A 19,739-nucleotide genomic window follows, 5' to 3' on the forward strand; every position below is an offset into this window, starting at 1 on the left:
GGACATTTTTGGAATAACACATTGATCTGCTATGTCAAAGGTCAATGTCATAGCAAGACAAAAAAATTGTAAATGGCCAAACTCTTCCTTAGGGCAGGGATAGAAGTTGGCAACAGGTCATACACTTACTTTTTATACCCCCCCCCCCCCCCCCCCCCCCGGCATATAATACGGGGTGATATAGCGATCAGCCAGTCTGTCTGTCCGTCCGTCCGTCCATCCGTAATCATTTCCTTTTCTGGGGCAGGATTCCCAAACCATTCAGTGTATTTGATCGAAACTTGGCAAATCTGTCAGGCACATACTGAAGTGGTGCCTTTTGATCTTTTGGGATTTTTCTAATTTTTATTTTTTTAAATTTTTATGGAATGAAGTTGGACATAGACTCAAATGGGGATGAGGTTCGTTTCTGGGGCAGAATTCGAAAACCATTCAATGTATTTGATCGAAACTTGGCATTCATATGTATGCGACCATGGTGGATCTTTTGTGGGTAAACAATGTGTGCTTCTTAAAGAACTTTAAACTGTTGACTCATTACATACAGAATTGCACATTTACTAGTGGTTACTTTACAGACAGCTGCCGGGGGGTTATGTGATCTTTCTGATGACTCTTGTTCTCTAATGTGCCTTTTCCTGCAGAAGTCTAAATAACTCTTATACATATAGTTGTATATCATTGTCATATGTTTGTCAATGTTATACTGAATGAAGCAATTTACAATGTTTTTTGAAATAGTCGCAACTGATATTGAAGGTCAAATTAGCTTTCAATGTCTTTCAGTAAAAATGTTCACAGTAACTGAGGAACATCTCTCTGTAGTGTGATGAAATCTGGTACATGTCACCCTCACAGTGAGGCATATTGTGTTTCAAACTTAAATGAAGCTGGTATGTTCGTAACAAGTACTTGTACCTTTACAAATAATCATATTATCATCTCACTAGGACCAAAGGCCCAAGTGAGCACACAGTCGATGAGTTTATACTTTCACTCAGAACTATCTGGAAGTCTGAACATGAAATTTAAGGATATCATCATACATGTATTAGAACTGATGTTTGTTCATTAAACAGCTTAACATCTAAAACGATTGTCTTCTCCAAAAGTACATGCCCATAGATCTCAACTTTAAGGGGATATTTACAACCAAAATGACACAGAATGTTACTACAGCTATCTGATATGCCCAGGCTAACATTATTTACCAGGATTAAGACATCTCGAAAAATTGCATCCGGATACCTGCCGGATTCCTTCAGCAATGTTTAATTTTCATGGTTAGTTTCCAATATATATTTAGGTGTTTCACACTTAATTGAACAAAATGCACCCCCAAATTGTGACATGTTTTTGGAAACTCAGAATGAGGTATCCGGTGCCGGATCCTTGGACACCCAGATTGAGGTATCCGGTGAGGTATCCGGTGCCGGATACCCGGATTCCAGGTGGCATACTTTCAGGTGAGGTGTCCATGCCGGATACCACGGATCTGGTATCCGGCCTGGTATCTGCCACCGGATACCTGGACGCGTTTTGGGTAAGTGTCCGGAGGTATCCGGCAGGTATCCGGATACCGGAAACTGCATTTTTTTTTGCTGTGAAACTATGCTGCTTTGCACGCATTTCTGAATTCCTCATACATTTTAGAAACAAATGACAAGTGGTCTTTGTCACCAATGCAAATTATCTAGATGAAATCATGCGAAATAAATTAGGTATGGAAACGAAAACTGTGCTCGAAAAACTACTTGCTGAAATGTAAACAAAGCAAAATTCAGATTTTACACGGTGTAGCATTTTTAGAGGTACTTTCGTCTTATTGTTGCATACATTGGCTCAAGCACGCGTTTGAGAATATTCATGGGAAGAGTATCGTTGCACTAAGTATTGAATTAAACTTATATACATTACAATGATGTGGTCAATTCAACAGAAGCCGTTTTCTGTTCTTTGCGACGCCATGACGACGACGGTAGTTATTGTCATTTCTGACTAATTCTCTTTGTTACATTGGAAAACATTGTAAACAAATAGCAGTTCGCAGGTTGTCAGAATGTTTTTGATTACTTACATGACACATTTATGTATATACGATCCCTCAATCAACGAAAATCCTCCTCTGGAAATCCCGCGTACTGTTGTCAGTGAACACGCTATTTTGTAAAAGTCAGTCACTGGCAGTGATGTCATACGGAAGTAAACATTGTTGTAAATAATTGATAACTAACATAAAGTTATTTTATGGGTTTATTATTGATCTGCATGAACAATCTTTATATACGTTATATATTGATATTGAGTTTGACAAACTTATTCCAAAATGATAACATATGGTTTCTCACCTATTATAGGAACTAACTGCATATATAATTTCAACTCGCGATTTTACCACAGCTAAGTACAGCGTTTGTGATGTTCAATACGTGTTGATCATATCAGGATTTTGTTGTAGCATACATAACCAGTAGAGCCTATATTTAACGTGTATCTTGCAATCATGTGTAACACTGCAGTGTTGTTATATATTCCGCCAAATGCTCTCATACAGAACCCAAGTGAACCCGAAATATTCTTTTCACGTTCTGGTTATTCGTCGGTATTTGTTGCTGATCGCCGCACTCAGTAATAATCCAATCCGTAAAAAACTAGTCTGTACATGTCAATCCAGTGGTTGGCATCATGAGCATAGAATTACGCAATTGGGATAAGATGATATGCATAAACGAGACTGGCCACTCGACCCATTTAGTCCCCCTTTACGACATGCAGGAGTTGCTGAAGACCAGTCCTTTCAAGGAATTTCAAGGGGTTCTATGCATATAGACTTATGCTGCACAGATGGTGCATCAATGGTGCATAGATGATGCAGATCGTCTTCACTATTATGACTTAACTATAGCACGTAAGTAATTTGTCAAACGTACAAGTGGCAATTTGTTGTGAGCGAGAGTCAAAATTTACGTGAGCATAACTTCATCTATTGAGTGACAAGTGAATTATTTTGTCCGCTTTTTGAGCTACACATTTATTTTACTTTACATTGTGTGTTTTGTACTATCACATGTTCTTGACTGTTATCAAATACTGAACTGTCACCTGAATAAATTATAATTAATAAGTTTGCATCAACAGACGTGGAAGCTGATACTAGACTCGAGTAACATAATAAAATACAGCCAAATCTTCTACAAATACTCATTGCTAGACTGATTCGGAATAAATACATGTTTGACCAATCGAGGGGACACGTTCCATTATTGATCAAACCATCTCAAACGTTTAATTTCTTACTGCACAGCCCTGTCTGCTTTCCTGGTAGATTGAATCTTTACAATACCCCGCCAGCATGTTGTGCGGAGCTGCTTCCCTTATATTAGTCTTGCCAGGAAGCTGTTATCTTTGGTTCTTAATTCCAGATCGATGATTTTGTTTCCAGGTTTGTCAGCTTAATATCCACGCTCGTTGTTTTAACCGAAGTTGTAAATAACGAACAATTGTATCACTGTAGGCTTTCCTCCCACATAGTTATATAGTTACCTTCAATACTATTTGAAATAGCCTTACACGCACTCACTTACTTACACGTCCAGTTTGGCTATTTCAATAAAAATGAATAAATAGACAATTGAATCATCTCAACCCCACCCCATTACCCACACCAGATAACAGATAACAACCCCACCACCAAACCTGTCATAACAGAGTACAGTTCATTACTCATTGAACATATAAGTCCGCTAACTGCCAAAATGCTATTTCACCATGTCAGATGAATGTAGCATTAATGCGCCTGCCTGATCGGACAGATGATCCGAACAACTCATGGAACCGATACACGAGGCAGGACCATAGTCCAGTATTAAACGCCGAATCAACTACATCCTGTTATGAAGTTTCTGCTACAAGTTCTAGTGGTAAGTCATAATGTTGAAAATTGTCAGTTGTGTAGGGATGAATCAACTGATTTTTTATCAAGTAGTAGAAGAGGAGGCAATTACTTCAATTAAGAAGTTAAAAGCTGATAAAGTCCCAGATATAGATGGTATTCCAGCTGAGTTTCTTAAGAATGCCAAAATATTGGTATCAGATTTTGTTTTATTATTTAATGTAGTCTTAGATAGTGGAGTTTTCCCCGAAACTTGGAATATTGGTGCAATTATTCCCTTGTATAAGAAGGGGAGCCGTCGAGACCCAAGCAACTTTAGAGGTATTTCGTTGTTAGGTGTTATAGGGACAGCTTTTACAAATATTGTTGAATCAAGAATTAGGAAATGGGTAGAATTATTTGATAAAGTTGATGAATCACAGGTCGGTTTTAGAAAGGGATATGCAACTGTGGATAATATGTTTGTTTTTCAGTCACTATGGCAAAAGTACCTTAGTAAAGCAAATCACAGATTTTATGCAGTTTTCATTGATTTCAAAAAGGCATTTGATTTAGTTGATAGAGAAAAGTTATTATATAGGTTATTATTAAAATGGATTTCATGGTAAATTATATAATGTTCTACAAAGTATGTATAGCCGTGTAATGGCATGTGTTAAAGTCGGTAGTAAGTATACCGAAACATTTTGTATTACATCTGGTGTTGGACAAGGGTGCATGATAAGTCCCATATTGTTTATACTTTTTATAAACCAGTTGATTGATGATATGAAGGAAGATTCAGACAGGGGAATATTTGTAAATCAGCATATTGAAGACATTTTACTGCTTTTATTTGCAGATGATGTGGTGTTGGTAGCGGATTCAGTTATTAATCTTCAAAAGCGGTTAAATAGTTTAGAAAAGTTCACTTAGAAATGGGGGTTAGAAGTTAATTTAGGTAAGTCAAATGCTGTTGTGTTTAGTAATGGAGACACTCTCAGAGCCTGTGAAAAATGGTTCTATAAAGGAATTCAGTTATCGGCTGTTACATATAATAATTATTTAGGAATTGTTTTCTCTTCTCGTTTAGTTTGGTCAAAGGCATATGAAACATTGGCGATCCAGGCTAGAAAAGCTGCTTTTTCTGTCATTCGAGTATTTTATAAGTTTCCAAATATTTCATTTTCTGTTGCATGTAGAATTTTCGATACTAAAATATTACCGATTTTTACATATGGTTCCGAGATTTGGGGATTCAAATATAACGATAAAATAGAAAAGGTTCAAAGTTGTATTTTTAAAAATTCATAGGTTTATCTAAATATTCTTCCAGCAATGCGGTTCTCGGAGACTGTGGAAGAAATTATATATATGTTGAGTGTTTCACAAAAGTTATTAAATATTGGTGTAAACGTTTAACCTTAGATTGTGGTAGATATCCCCGGGCTTGTTATGCCATGTTGAAATCACATGATGAGTTAGGAAGAGTAAACTGGGTCAGTCACGTTCGGGAACTTTTGTTCAATACAGGTTTTTCATATGTTTGGATTATGCAATCGTATGGGGACGTGGATGCATTTCTGCAGCAGTTCAAACAACGGTGTAAGGATATTGGAATTCAAAATTGGCATAGCAAAGTAGAAAATTATCTTTTTTTTAGAAAATTATTCTAGTTTTAAGACACTGTTAACTCCAAAATCCTATATTCTACATTTACAACACAAGGGTTTGATTAGACTTTTGTGTAAATTTAGATGCTCTTCTTACCACTTGAATATTCAAAAATTACGATCCTCAAATGATTTTATTTCCTCAAATGTATCTTGAGATTTATGTGAAAAATGTGATTTGGCAGTTAAAGAAGATGAGTATCATATTTTATTGATATGCCTGGCATACAGAAATAGTCGCCAACAATTTATTCCATCATAGTTTCATAAATTTCCTTCGGATTATAAGTTTAAATTGTTAATGGCAACTAGTGATGTACATGTACAAAAAAGAATTGCTCTGTTCCTTAAGAGAAATTTAATTTCTTTATAGTTTGAAACTGAACAAACAAATCTTTGCATGACATCTTGTTCCACGCATGCATGCATGTTCTAATGGATGAAATTTTACATTTGTTCTATAAAATATGAATGGATCCTTTGTACTGTAGGCCATGAGGCCTATTAGACAGAAATTAAGAAACACTGCTACAAGTTCTGGTAAAAGCTCTTCCATAGATGGACAGAACAAATAATTTGTGGCAGCAATATTTTCAGTCGATCACATTTATTTGAGCTGATAACTAATGAAAAGAATAATTGATATCCCGTCAGAGACCGGGACGCTTACAAGAGGTGCTTATAATTAAATGGAGGTTCTTTTTATTTTCCTGCGCCTGTGTACATTATATCTTTGCGACAAATGATTGGTTTACTGAATGTACACACACGAAAAAGTGATTAATCCATTTGCGATTAAAATGGCTGATCTGATTAATTGGCTTTAAACCAGTGACTAATACATTCAATTTTGAAGGAATCGTGAATTGATTATATGAGTGACATCACTTATTCACTCACTCACTCACTCACACATGCCGCTTATGAAACTATTTAACACGCGTTATGGCTTTATAAGACGATACAAACACGGGGAGTTTTATTAAATATTTTTCGATAGTCTCTGTTTACTAAACAGGCAGATGATTGTAAACAAAAGAACTTTAAATTTTCAAATACATTGACATTCTAATTTACAAAAGCCTAACTCTTCACTAAAGTTTGTGTTTTTCTATTTTGGAAACGCTAAAAGCAATTCTTAACAAGCCCAACATAATAAAATGCGTGGCCTGTGTATCGTGTGTTGTGATCATTCATTGTAGTGAAATTAGAAATGAAATTACGGCATGAAATACAAATTTACCACAAAGCCCAACTCTTTTCAAACATATTCCAATGCCAATTAATTCTATTTCGATCGTACCGCTACTACGTGGTGTACATGTGGTGAGTGAGTGAGTGAGTGAGTTTATATTTAACGTCACATCGGCAGTATTTCAGCCATATCGTGACGAGAACTTATACATTAATGATACATATATTTAGACTAAATAAAAAGCTGTCGACGATGGACAGTACAATAACTAGAATATCACAGATTTGTTTTAAAACTAGTTGAGAATATTAAAGAGCAGTTAGTATTAATGAACAACACAATATAAAAATGGGCTAGAGATCGTCAGTCACTGAAGGGAGATCACCATACTATCGACGTACATGTGGTGAGAAAATATAAACAATGTAGACGTTTTCGTATTTTGGGGGCGTAATATATAAAAGAATTCTGAACAAGTCTTACATAATACGTGGCATGTGTATTGTCTGTTGTGATCATGTGTTGTGTCGATGACATGTACATGTATGAAAACTGTCACCAACACGAGAGTGTTTAGAGTTGGGAATTCACATTTTTCTGTTGGATCTCTTTTTAATATGTTATACGGGGAGAACCATTCATATGCATAAAGATCTCTTAAATACTTCCGCGTGTTTATACATTAAAAGATAGCCTAAATATTAGTAAATAATGTTGCATTTACTATTTTTGATTATCAATATAGACATACAAGAAACTTGGTTCCGGAGGCAGGTCATTCAAACACTATTCAGTGGCTACCTGTCACTATCATGCCAATGATTAAAGAGATTTTAATCCAGAATTTGACAATATAGGAACTGGAATATACATATATATGTTTAAATATTACTGAAAGGAAATACCGTATTTGTTTGGATGTTGAAGATAAGTTGTATTTTATACTGAAATATCATTTACATTTGGAATTTAAAAAACATATATAAGATCATATATATTGGAAAGAACCTTCTGTATTCAAACATGTTAATTTGCTTATATTACAGAATGTAAAACATCTATGTAAATTACTGTATCATATTCCATATTTCGTGCACATTTTCTGTCCATGTTATTTTTATATGAATGTTATCTCGGAAAAATAGCCCGTAAGAGCTAATGTATTTGTTTACCCCATAATCGATGTTGAATAAATATTATATTTCGGTGTAAATGTCTGAGGGTTTTTGTAAGTTGTGAAAAGTGTTATTTTCATGGCAGTGAACATAACACTTGATACTTCATTGCAGTGAACATAACACTTTGACTGAACTATTGTCTTACAAAACTTACCTTCCCACAAACTGTCTCCCCTTTATCTAAGTGTCTAGCGCCTACGTTAGTTCCAAACTGACATGGCAAAATGATGACAGATGGTCATTGATGGAGTTTATATCGCTTCTTGCTGTTTGTCAACCTCTTGAATATTTTTCGTAATAAAATATATGTCCCATTTAACTCGTCAACCGAGAATGTTTTGTTACTTGACCCACGTGTGTTCTTTCGCTTTCAACAACAGTCTCATATATTTCAAGAATATGTTTTGTTAGATTTTGTAAATGATCATATTCAAATGTATGATAATTTTTTTTAGTGACATATATTCTTGGCTACATTTGTTTATATTTTTTTAGATTGCAAACATAAGACTTAAGTTGCAATTACAAGGGGTGGTGAAACGTCTGTGAGTGATGGGTAGAGATAATTTGCGTTTCAAGGTTTATCATAATGTTCCGGCAGACAACTACACAAAGAGTATATTCTCGTGAACTATCACTTTTCTCTCATCTCGAGACGGGAGGAGGGAGATATGTTCACGAGTGACTACGCCACTTGTAAAAATATCTCCTTCCCCCTCGTCATTCAATGAGAGAAACGGGATATTACACTCGACACATGGAATATCCTCTATATCTTGTATCTTGTGTAACTGATACATATCGAGTTCTTGATATATCTGATTCCGGTTTGACATGGAGGGCAAAGTACTGCTCAACCAAGTGGATGACACATTTGGAATACTAAACTCTCTCCGGTGTAATACCAATGTTATGAAACACGTAAATAGTTTCACGAGTTCCATTACACGATAGCGAGTTCAGTATTTTATTTATTACTTGCCTGTAAAAGGGCTGACGTCAACGCGATCCACAGACTAATCCAATTGAGTTCAACAGATTAAACACGTTAATAGTAAACATGTATTAATTTAATTCAATAAAACGGCCTACTTTCAGAATTCAATGATACGTTCCACAAAGCTGTCGTAAGAGTTATCTTAAGTCCCATACTTTAACTTAGACTTAAGACTGGCGTTGCTACGATCTGGCACTATCACACGCATCTGTAGTGTGACACAGGATGTACAGTTCAACAAGTGGGAGAAAGCTTGATTGGCATTGTTTGAAAACAACCAATACGTTTGCAAACCAACAAATATAATCTCCCTGTACACATAACAATCAAAACTGCCGAAGTAGATATCAAGACTTAGTATATTTTATGACTTTTCAAAAGTCAACTTTTCTCTATCTACATTTGAAATAGTGGTTCAGATGCAGGCACAGCATGTGCTGATTAATATATTACAGTCATATATTACAGTGATGAAAAAGAATCAAATTTGTATACTTACGCATTTTCCTGTAATCCTGTGCTTAAATCCCACACAGCAAATGTACAGACCAGGAACATGATACTGCATTGTGCAGAAATCGCGCCTCTGTTCGGCCAACTTCCACTGAAAGAAAACAAAAAAGCGTTCGTGTTCATATACCCACATGGTAGAAACATAACAAAATGTCTCAACACAACCAAGAGACTGTTTATTGAACAAAGCAATCCAGTGAGAAACCTTAGACTGTTGTCAAAATTGGACAATTGTTTTACGTTTGAAACCATTCTAAACGTGTTTTAACATATAAGGAATACCATATTAATATACTAGAATATAGTAATATCGCAAATATTAAAGAATATATTCCCATGTTTTTACTGAGTCCAAATCGTTGGTATATAATCCAAATATAGTCTTAAAACAGATGAGGGTACTCGGAAATAACTTAAGATGTCCAGAGATTTTAGTTTCTACTAATAAATTTAGTTGTATGATAATAATTAACCAGTTGGAAACACATTACAATAGTAGAGGTTTTCATCGCCAACGATCTTGGAGGACGATAGGGGTAAGATGGGAAATTTGACGTGTTTGGATCAGTAGTGCGTAATACCGCCACGGTTTGTAAAATGTTCATTCACTCGACGAGGCATAATGTGTTTGAATCTCACAATGTCTTGAGGTCTAAGGTTGACATTGGCTTGACGTTTATTTTGATGTCACCAGACACGACCACGCCTATCAAGGAAGTACAAAGCGATTCGGGACTCATCTGAAAACAATGACACGTGAGCAGCGACGATTACAACTGTTCCGGCGTTGTTTACCTCTGTTGACAATATAACGCTTAGTTTTGGGTGGCACAAAATGTAGCCGTCAAGCATGGAGATGAGTAGCATGAAGACCATTTCTAATAAATCGTCAGACCCGTAACTCGTTATCCAGTAGTTGATGAAGGTTTGCAGCAAATTGATTCGCCGTTTGAGCTAGATTTCGTGGAAACCGGTTACGGATCAATCGATCCTGTACTCCTGTCGGTGATCTTGGACGCCCTGGACGGGGTTGATCGTCAACATGTTGGGTTTGTTAGAACCTGTGCATTGTGTGCTGATCACCGACTGTGTAACTTTGAACACATGGTCCACAGAGATTAATCAACCATCCTTGAAAGTGTTAAAATCAGGATTGACCCCCTACACACGTGTGTGGTACTTTGAAACAGTAGGATGTGTTTTGGTGTTATGTTTTCTTTGTTCGAATGCTTGGTATTAACATATATATTTCATGATCCCGTGAGCGGGCTACATGCCGCATCCTTAATCAATCATAGGCTAGTGTTTTAATATGAAGTAAGATAAAAATGATTCACCCCAGTCTGCAGAATGCCCGATATTTTTGTTTCTGATCAAAGGACGAGTCCATGTTAAAGCAAGCGAGAAGCTATTGATTTCACCACCGGCGCGGGAAAACAGCGCGACCGAAGGAGCCCTAGGCCTGACGCAGCAATTGGTGGAAAGTTTAGACAAGTGTTATTCCTTTGACATGGATTTTAACATTGCTGAAACATTTATTTTCCTCTGTGAGCATATACAACATCAGATCTGATTCGTTAACGTGTTTTCGTGGAAGCGGTGATAAAAGAAGCATAATTATTGATTTCCCCGATTCACAATTATTAGCCAAATAGAATCAAGAATTCTTCAATGACTTGGTAGAATACATATATGAAGATATGACATCAACCCCAAAGCCTTTCCGTTATACGTTACCGAAACCTTTTTCATATGGGAAGTTATTCAAGTTCACTAAGAAGTCATCTACCAAGTTTTGTGATCAAAACATCAATAACAGAAGTCAAAATGTAATAAGATACTTTAGTGAGCAGATTCTATCTAGTTACCTTAACCTCTGAACTAATGGCATTATTAAGCGTCCTTATCATTGACATAATGTTTACATTCTCTTGTCTATATAACTTCTAAAGGCAATTTGTTGAATACAACTTTATTATATTATATTAAGTCAACTTTTTTATAGTGATGAACATCAACACTCAACACATGTAGAGCAGTACATGAAAGGAAAAACATAAATTACAAGTCCGTCTTCTGTTTGAGAACGTGTGATGCAATACATTCTGCCCAAAAGAAGAAAACACTGTTATGGCTACTGCTGATTCACATGTCTTCAACACATTTCAATTTATGTATGGCCTTTAACAGGTTTAACTTTCTACGCCCTGTAGTTCTGGAGTATAAAATAATATATACAGCTGCATCCCAAAAGTTTGTTCACTTCACTTTCTTAAAGTTTAAGTACTGTGTTTGAATACCTTAGATTATTTTATTTTCCAATCTATTGTTTTTTTAGATATGCATACTAACTTTATATGCAAATGTGACAAACTGAACCGAAATTTGCCAACTTTACATTTATATTTAGTTTTGTATTCACATTCCATTCTGAGGTCACTTATCAGTCGTCAGAAGTTCGGAGAGGATTGTATGATGCATCAAAGGGTAAGTTAACATCTATTCTAACCAGTAATCTATGTAGGTAACCGTTGGCCTCTAATTATGTGTCTGACTAAATGATAATGAGATAAAAGTGAACTTTGAATGCAATTGAATTGGTTGTTCGATACAATGTGCTTTTTGCGAAAATAATATCTGCCAAAATCAATGTTTAAGAGATAAGACTCTGCAAATCATTTCAACTTCTAGTTAATTATGTCATATGTTATTTGATTGAATTTGTAATGAAGGATGGCAGCGAGAAAGAGACGTAACCTGACTTTAGATGAGAGGAGGCAAATTGTAACCATGAGAGATTTGGGGTTTTCATGGAAGACTGTGAAAAGAAGAATGAGAAGAGAATACGAATGTAGGGTGTCAATTAGAGGAATGATAAAACTCTATCAAAAGTACAAGACAACAGGCAGCGTTAACGACCGTGTAAGGTCTGGCAGACCGAAATGTACTTCTGTACGAGAAGACAGAATAATCCGCAAAGCATGTCTAAGAGATAGGTATGCAACGCTCAACATTCTTCATGGAAAATTAAAGCAATCACTGGGTAGAACAATCAGTAGGATGACAATCTCAAGACGACTTATGCTCTTCGGTCTAAAATGCTATGTGCCTTGCCGTAAACCCCTCTTGAATAAACGTCAACGTAAAAAGAGATTTATATGGGCAAAACAGGTTCGACGTTTTGGTCTGCCACAGTTGAAGAAGGTGTTATTTTCGGATGAATCCATCTTCAGGTGTTTCAGTAATCGGAGACGTATGAAGGTTCGTAGATTTATTCATGAAAGATTCAGTAATCAATGTGTTCAGTCCACCGTCAAACACCCACCCCAGGTTCATGTTTGGGGGGTTATTTCACAAAATGGTCCAGGAATCCTCAAGAAAGTCCCCGGGACATTGAATAGTGAACGTTATCAAAACTACATCATCAATGATATTGTAGAACATGGCAACTGTCTCATGTTTCCAGACAAGGGCTTCATATTTCAACATGACAACGCTCCAGCACACAATTCAAGATCTACCCAACATTTCCTGGCAAGAAAGGGAGTACAAGTATTACCATGGCCTGGGAACTCCCCAGACATGAATCCTATTGAAAATATCTGGGACCTGATCGGAAAACGTGTTGCCAAGGACACGCCAACATCGAGTGAGGAGCTCTGGAAGTCCGTCCAAAATCATTGGTTTTCTTTGCCAAAAGAGGTGTTCCAACGGTTATACCGATCCATGACCCAGAGAGTGAATGCAGTAGTCACTGCTAAAGGTGGACACACTCATTATTGAACGTACTGTCAGAATAAAATGATCAAATGATAAAAATGTTTCTTGTTTTCTCTGTATTCCACTCCAAAGTTGGTTGATTACAATATCTTACTGAGGTGAACAAACTTTTGGGATGCAGCTGTACAATAAAATAGTGTGAAATACAAAAAACCTACAATGATTTGAATAACATATGGAATAATCTTTAGAATTTCAGCTTTGTCAGTAACGCAGTTTCGCATGGGAGGATGCGTCAAGAATGCCTTTTGGGAGTAGTAAGGGCGTGATAAAATGCGAAGGTCGCATTCAAAAGGTCTATCGCAAAAGATGGATTATATATATTAGACTCCATTGCTAAGTACACATGCACCAAATGTTATTACTATTGGTTGAAACATAACCGAGTTATGGACGTAAACGTTTTTGCCAGTATGACTGCAGTGAGTTCTATTTTTGCAAATTGGATTGGGCACTCTTGGACAAACTCAGGAGCGGTCATTGGTTAAAACAAGCGTGAGAAATTCCAACTTCATTAACAAAATATTGGGCCTGATGTTCCTGAGCAGTTCAGAACGACTGAGGATTGACGCCATGACTGTCAGTAAGGTCGGCTAAATTGTTTTGTACATGTGCAAGTCTTGCCTTTTTGGAATATATTCTGTCTTGTTTTCAATGTTAGGTTACAGTCCCCACCAACAAATTATTTCTACGCTATGCTATAAGGACACATTGAGAAAAACGTCAATGCAGATATATATTCATAAAACAGAATGACGCACAATTTATTGATAAATACGGGATTGCCTAAAAGTCGGGCCGGAGCAAGACGGGACAAAATGTTATTGGCTAATTACTTCATTATCGACGACCATACCTACATATTATTGATGCAACATAAACACATGACATTAATGAACAATCACAAAGCAAACACGTCCACCATAGTTAAGTGATTGCGAGTAAATCGCTTGAAAATCACAAAGAGTGTAAGCGTCGCTGATCTAGGTAACACGTAAAAGAGCAATCGTTAAACGAAAAAGGATTTAAAACGTATCAAATACTTCTAGGTATTGTGATACAAATTTCCACCTGTCGGCATAGCGTTTGCATTTATAGGATAGTACTATATCTAAGTAAATACCACTTTATAATGTTACTGTTCATCGTATTTAAAACAGACACGTTGGTTAAAGTTGAGCTCTTGTCCCTTTTCAAAATCAACTTAAACCTCACATTTATTATCATCAAATGGATTCACATCTAAAGACCGGTATCTTATCTACCTTTATACCACTTTATAGTATTTACAGAAAATACGGTGCTCAAAGTGAAGCCCTTTTCCTTGTACATTTTCAACAGTGTCTCTATCAGAAGTGTTTGTGCTGTGCGCGGTCCGACTTGGCCTGGGCTCACAAAATCAACTTAAATCTCACATATGTATCATCAAATGGATTCACATCTCTGGACCGGTATAATATCTACCTATATACCACTTTATAGTGTCTCAGATCGCGGTATTAAAAGAAAACAAGGTGCTCAAAGTGAAGCCCTTTTCCCACTACATTCTCAACATAGTCTCTATCAGAAGTGTTTGGCTTGTGTTCGATCCTACTTGGCCTGGGCTTTCAAAATCAAATGTGTTTATATCTATAGACTAGTACTAAATCTACTTATATACCACTTTATAGTGTCACGGTACATCGTACTGTACGCTTCTAATTGTGACACTGTTAGTGAAGATCCGGGTTAGAATGGATCTTCAGCAACCTAGGCTTGTCGTAAGGCCTGTCTTAAAACACATCTGTGACGTCATTCCATTGTTTGAACGCTCCATTATTTTTCAGGATTGGAGAGTTGCTTGTCAACTGTACATTATCTTGAAGCAACATTTGAATTAATTTCCACTTGGAACAGACGGAACTATTTTTTTACATTTATTTACAAGTGAATATTTTAATTTTTTTCCGAAAACATGTGTCGCAAGCGGGGTACGAACCCGTATCGTTAGATTTGAAAACGTGTAATTGTCAACCTCAGCTACTGCGGCACATGAAGGCATGAAGTGAAATTAACTATTAAATATTTTTCACAATTTTGCATAATGCTTAAAAGCTCAAAATAATATGTATATAGTTTGTGTTAGAGCACGTTACCCACAACAATGTTCATATTTATAGATAGTTAGATAAACCTTTGACGAGAAAAAACAAATAAGGTAACATAAATATCGCTTGTTTGGGGCTCTATATTTCCAATTATACCCATCAGCATGTATTAACAATGTGCAAGCGATTGATAAATACTAGTTTAGGACCCAACACAATTATGAAGAGCCGTGTACCATGCATTGTAAATGTCAACTCGCCACGGAGCTTGGCGCACGTCCAAAAGCGGCAGAGAACGCATTCCTCGTGCATCACGCAAGGTCGACTCACAAGTATAAATACGGACAACAAAGAGTTCTGGTTTATTTTTCAAATATTTTCAACTACAAAATATTTTGTCAAAGTTTAAAAGTAGGGATGAATTTTAAGTAGGGGAATATCCTCGTAACTCTCCATTCCTTAAAAATAATGGGCCTCGGCCCCTGCGGGGCCTCTGCTCCATTATTTTTAAGGAATGGAGAGTTACTCGGACATTCCCCTCTACATAGTATCCCATTTGCGTAGATCGATGGTCTTTATGTCAGTCAGTGGATGGTCTGGCCCAGACTCAATTATTTACAGACCGTCGTGATATAGCTGGAATATTGCTGAGTGTGGCTTTGATCAACAAACAAACAAACAAACAAACAAAGCATACATACTTACGTTTCCATCTGTAATTGTATCGTTCTTGTCCTTTATATACATCCAAATACTGTCTGGGACGAGACAGTCTTATCCCACCTGTGGACTGTGTCCCTACGACGGGAGTGTTCTATTCAGGGAAACGATACCCTGAGTATGAACAGGTCTTTCCACCGATGAGGCTCCCTATGCAAATCAGCTGTACCAGGAAGTGTTTGGCAAATGCATGACAAACGACCGTTAACAGATGTTATGCGAGGAGGCCGAGAACACATACTAGTATCTACCCGTATACTTTCTCAACAGGTATTTGTTCTCTCATTCAACCCATGGATAAAAAGGGCTTCATGTCTACATACTATACAGACATCTAATCTAAAAGGTTTATTTTAGAAAGGGAATTTAACGGGGTCTCATATTTTAAAAAACACAATCAGTGAAAACATTCTAATTCTGGACACCCATTTGTAAAGAAACTCTCAACTTATCTGGTAGTCACTGGAACACAGTTGCACTTATCTGGTAGTCACTGGGACACAGTTGCACTTATCTGGTAGTCACTGGGACACAGTTGCACTTATCTGGCATACACTGGGACACAGTTGCACTTATCTGGCAGTCACTGGGACATAGTTGCACTTATCTGGAAGTCACTGGGACAAAGTTGCACTTATCTGGTAGTCACTGGGACACAGTCAACCTTATCTGGCAGTCACTGGAACACAGTTGCACTTATCTGGCAGTCACTGGGACACAGTTGCACTTATCTGGCAATCACTGGGACACAGTTGCACTTATCTGGTAGTCACTGGGACACAGTTGCACTTATCTGGCAGTCACTGGGACAAAGTTGCACTTATCTGGTAGTCACTGGGACACAGTTGCACTTATCTGGCAGTCACTGGGACATAGTTGCACTTATCTGGCAGTCAATGGGACAAAGTTGCACTTATCTGGTAGTCACTGGGACACAGTTGCACTTATCTGGCAGTCACTGGGACATAGTTGCACTTATCTGGCAGTCAATGGGACAAAGTTGCACTTATCTGGTAGTCACTGGGACACAGTCAACCTTATCTGGCAGTCACTGGAACACAGTTGCACTTATCTGGCAGTCACTGGAACACAGTTGCACTTATCTGGTAGTCACTGGGACACAGTTGCACTTATCTGGTAGTCACTGGGACACAGTTGTACTTATCTGGTAGTCACTGGGACACAGTTGTACTTATCTGGTAGTCACTGGGACAGGGTCGCACTTATCTGGCAGTCACTGGGGCACGGTCGCACTTATCTGGATGTCACTGTGACACAGTTGTACTTATCTGGTAGTCACTGGGACAGGGTCGCACTTATCTGGCAGTCACTGGGACAGGGTCGCACTTATCTGGTAGTCACTGGGACACAGTTGTACTTATCTGGTAGTCACTGGGACAGGGTCGCACTTATCTGGCAGTCACTGGGACAGGGTCGCACTTATCTGGTAGTCACTGGGACACAGTTGTACTTATCTGGTAGTCACTGGGACAGGGTCGCACTTATCTGGCAGTCACTGGGGCACGGTCGCACTTATCTGGTAGTCACTGGGACACAGTTGCACTTATCTGGTAGTCATTGGGACACAGTTGTACTTATCTGGCAGTCACTGGGACACAGTTGCACTTATCTGGTAGTCACTGTGGCACATTTGCACTTATCTGGTAGTCACTGGGACACAGTCGCACTTATCTGGTAGTCACTGGGACACAGTCGCACTTATCTGGCAGTCACCGTGGCACATTCGCACTTATCTGGTAGTCAATGGGACACAGTCGCACTTATCTGGCATTCACTATGGCACAGTCGCGCTTATCTGGCAGTCACTGTGGCACAGTCGCACTTATCTGGCTGTCACTGTGGCACAGTCTCACTTATCTGGCATTCACTGTGGCACAGTCGAACTTATCTGGTAGTCACTGGTGTTGAACTTATATAAGTGATTATAGTGATTCATCATTTTAATTGTACAGGGTATATTGCAGGATATAATGGCATATCCGTATTTTTCAACACAAGCGGTAACACTCACATTTTGTAACAGCAAACTGAGATGTTTGCACCCAAATACCCAAAGTGGAAGAAAACTTCGATTTTTCAAAAGAAGCGTGAGGGACACCCAAACACATCACGCAAGACGCTGTTAATACACTGGATAAAATGTCAGCACCGTCATTCCGCAACAATCAACCATTGTGCGATGGCCACAAAAGATTCAGTATCGCTGTCAGTGAAATATTTCCCCGAGAATTCTTTACAGCCAAACAACACCAACAAGGAAGTTTAGAGAAATGCATTAAGGGTGAATTACTTGCTTCGCTGATTTCTTGAACATGATCAGATAAATATGTTGCAGGTGCACTGCGACCACTATTGTTATCTTCTGGAGGAAGATTTGGATTTACGAAAAGATATATATGTGCATAATTCAATGAATATATCATTTCTTTGAAAATCGATGCAGTATTGAAAGTCTAATTCTTTAACCTTTTTTCAAAACTTCATGGTAAGTTGGCGAATATGCACTGGACCAGAGATGGTGACCAAGCCTACATGCAACTGTACATACATGTCATCTCTTGCTGTGGGAGAATGTATGTTTGAGTAGTACTGCATGTTCACCAATGAATAACACGATCTAGAGGCCCAATCAAAATGAATCAACACTCATTATGCTGAGCGGTTTGTATCAATGGATGGGTCCTGGATTCACCACTATCAACCAGAGACTAAACAATGAAAACATCTAATGTTTCATTCTCGGAGGAAATCAAATACTTTTTCTAAAGCGTCGTTGGAAAATAACAAAAGGTGTGTTGCACTAGTACTTAAGGACAATGCATTTATGCACGCGTCTGTTGTCGTCATGGCTGCGGTGCATGACTGGTTTTGAACTCCTTATTCACGGGAGTCGCTACAGTCCTATTTCCACCTCTTCCAGCACTTGAATAAAGTACTGTCTAGGAAGCATTATGCAAATGACGATGACGTCATTTCTGCTGTTTTTTACACCACCAGAAGGAAGCATTCTACACCAGTGGAATTCAGGCACTCAAACATCGTTGGCAGAAGTGTGTGGACTTCAGAGGGGACGCACGTCGATGCAGACTATGATGGCGGATACCAAGCCTTCCAGAATCCGGGTATTCCGTAGTTATCGGCTAGCGAATACTCGGATATATTTCTGGTAAGAAAACACCATTGTTGGTTCTGTGATTACAACTGCTACAGGAAGATACACTATACCGCACAGAAATAAACTGTTTTCGTGAGTGAGTGAGTTGGGTTTAATGGTGCTTACAAACCTAGAAAGATAATCGGAGCCTACCGGTATTCGGACCCACAATCATAGCTCTCAGGGGACGTAGCTCTGGATATTGAATACTGTTTTAGTGAACATGATGGATGCAGCCTTGCTTACTGGTAAAATCTGTGTAATGTCAATACTTTTCATATTTAAGAAATATTTGAACACTTACAGGAGTTTTATCCGTTGCAAACCGAAATTGTTTCAGATTTGGTAAAAAACATAACTTTGCATTAAATCTTATTCAATGTCATGGAAACTTTTGTTGTTCAGTATATATACCGCATCGGGGTACGTTCACATACCATCGACCTCGTTCCCAAGCATCCTTATGGTTATCTCTTACGACCAGCCTATGTTCCTGGGGACCTATTCTAACCCGAGGCATAGCATGATTGACATATGCTTATCGCTAGAG

General features: G+C 37.8%; 1 protein-coding gene across 1 annotated transcript in view; it reads right to left on the reverse strand.

The window, feature by feature from the left end:
* Window positions 1-16,007, reverse strand: part of LOC139449549 (uncharacterized) — a 61,541-nt gene extending 45,534 nt beyond the window's left edge. Inside the window, exons 1-2 of the mRNA XM_071230999.1 lie at window positions 16,000-16,007; window positions 9,414-9,518 (exon numbers count right to left, since the gene is read on the reverse strand). Of these exons, the coding sequence (XP_071087100.1) occupies window positions 9,414-9,518; window positions 16,000-16,007 (113 nt within the window). The remainder of the gene's footprint in view (window positions 1-9,413; window positions 9,519-15,999) is intronic.
* Between the last annotated feature and the right edge of the window lie 3,732 nt (window positions 16,008-19,739).

The sequence above is a fragment of the Haliotis cracherodii genome, unplaced genomic scaffold (assembly GCF_022045235.1).
Source record: "Haliotis cracherodii isolate W230 unplaced genomic scaffold, xgHalCrac1.p SCAF_8, whole genome shotgun sequence".
In the NCBI taxonomy this organism is placed as follows: Eukaryota; Metazoa; Mollusca; class Gastropoda; order Lepetellida; family Haliotidae; genus Haliotis; species Haliotis cracherodii.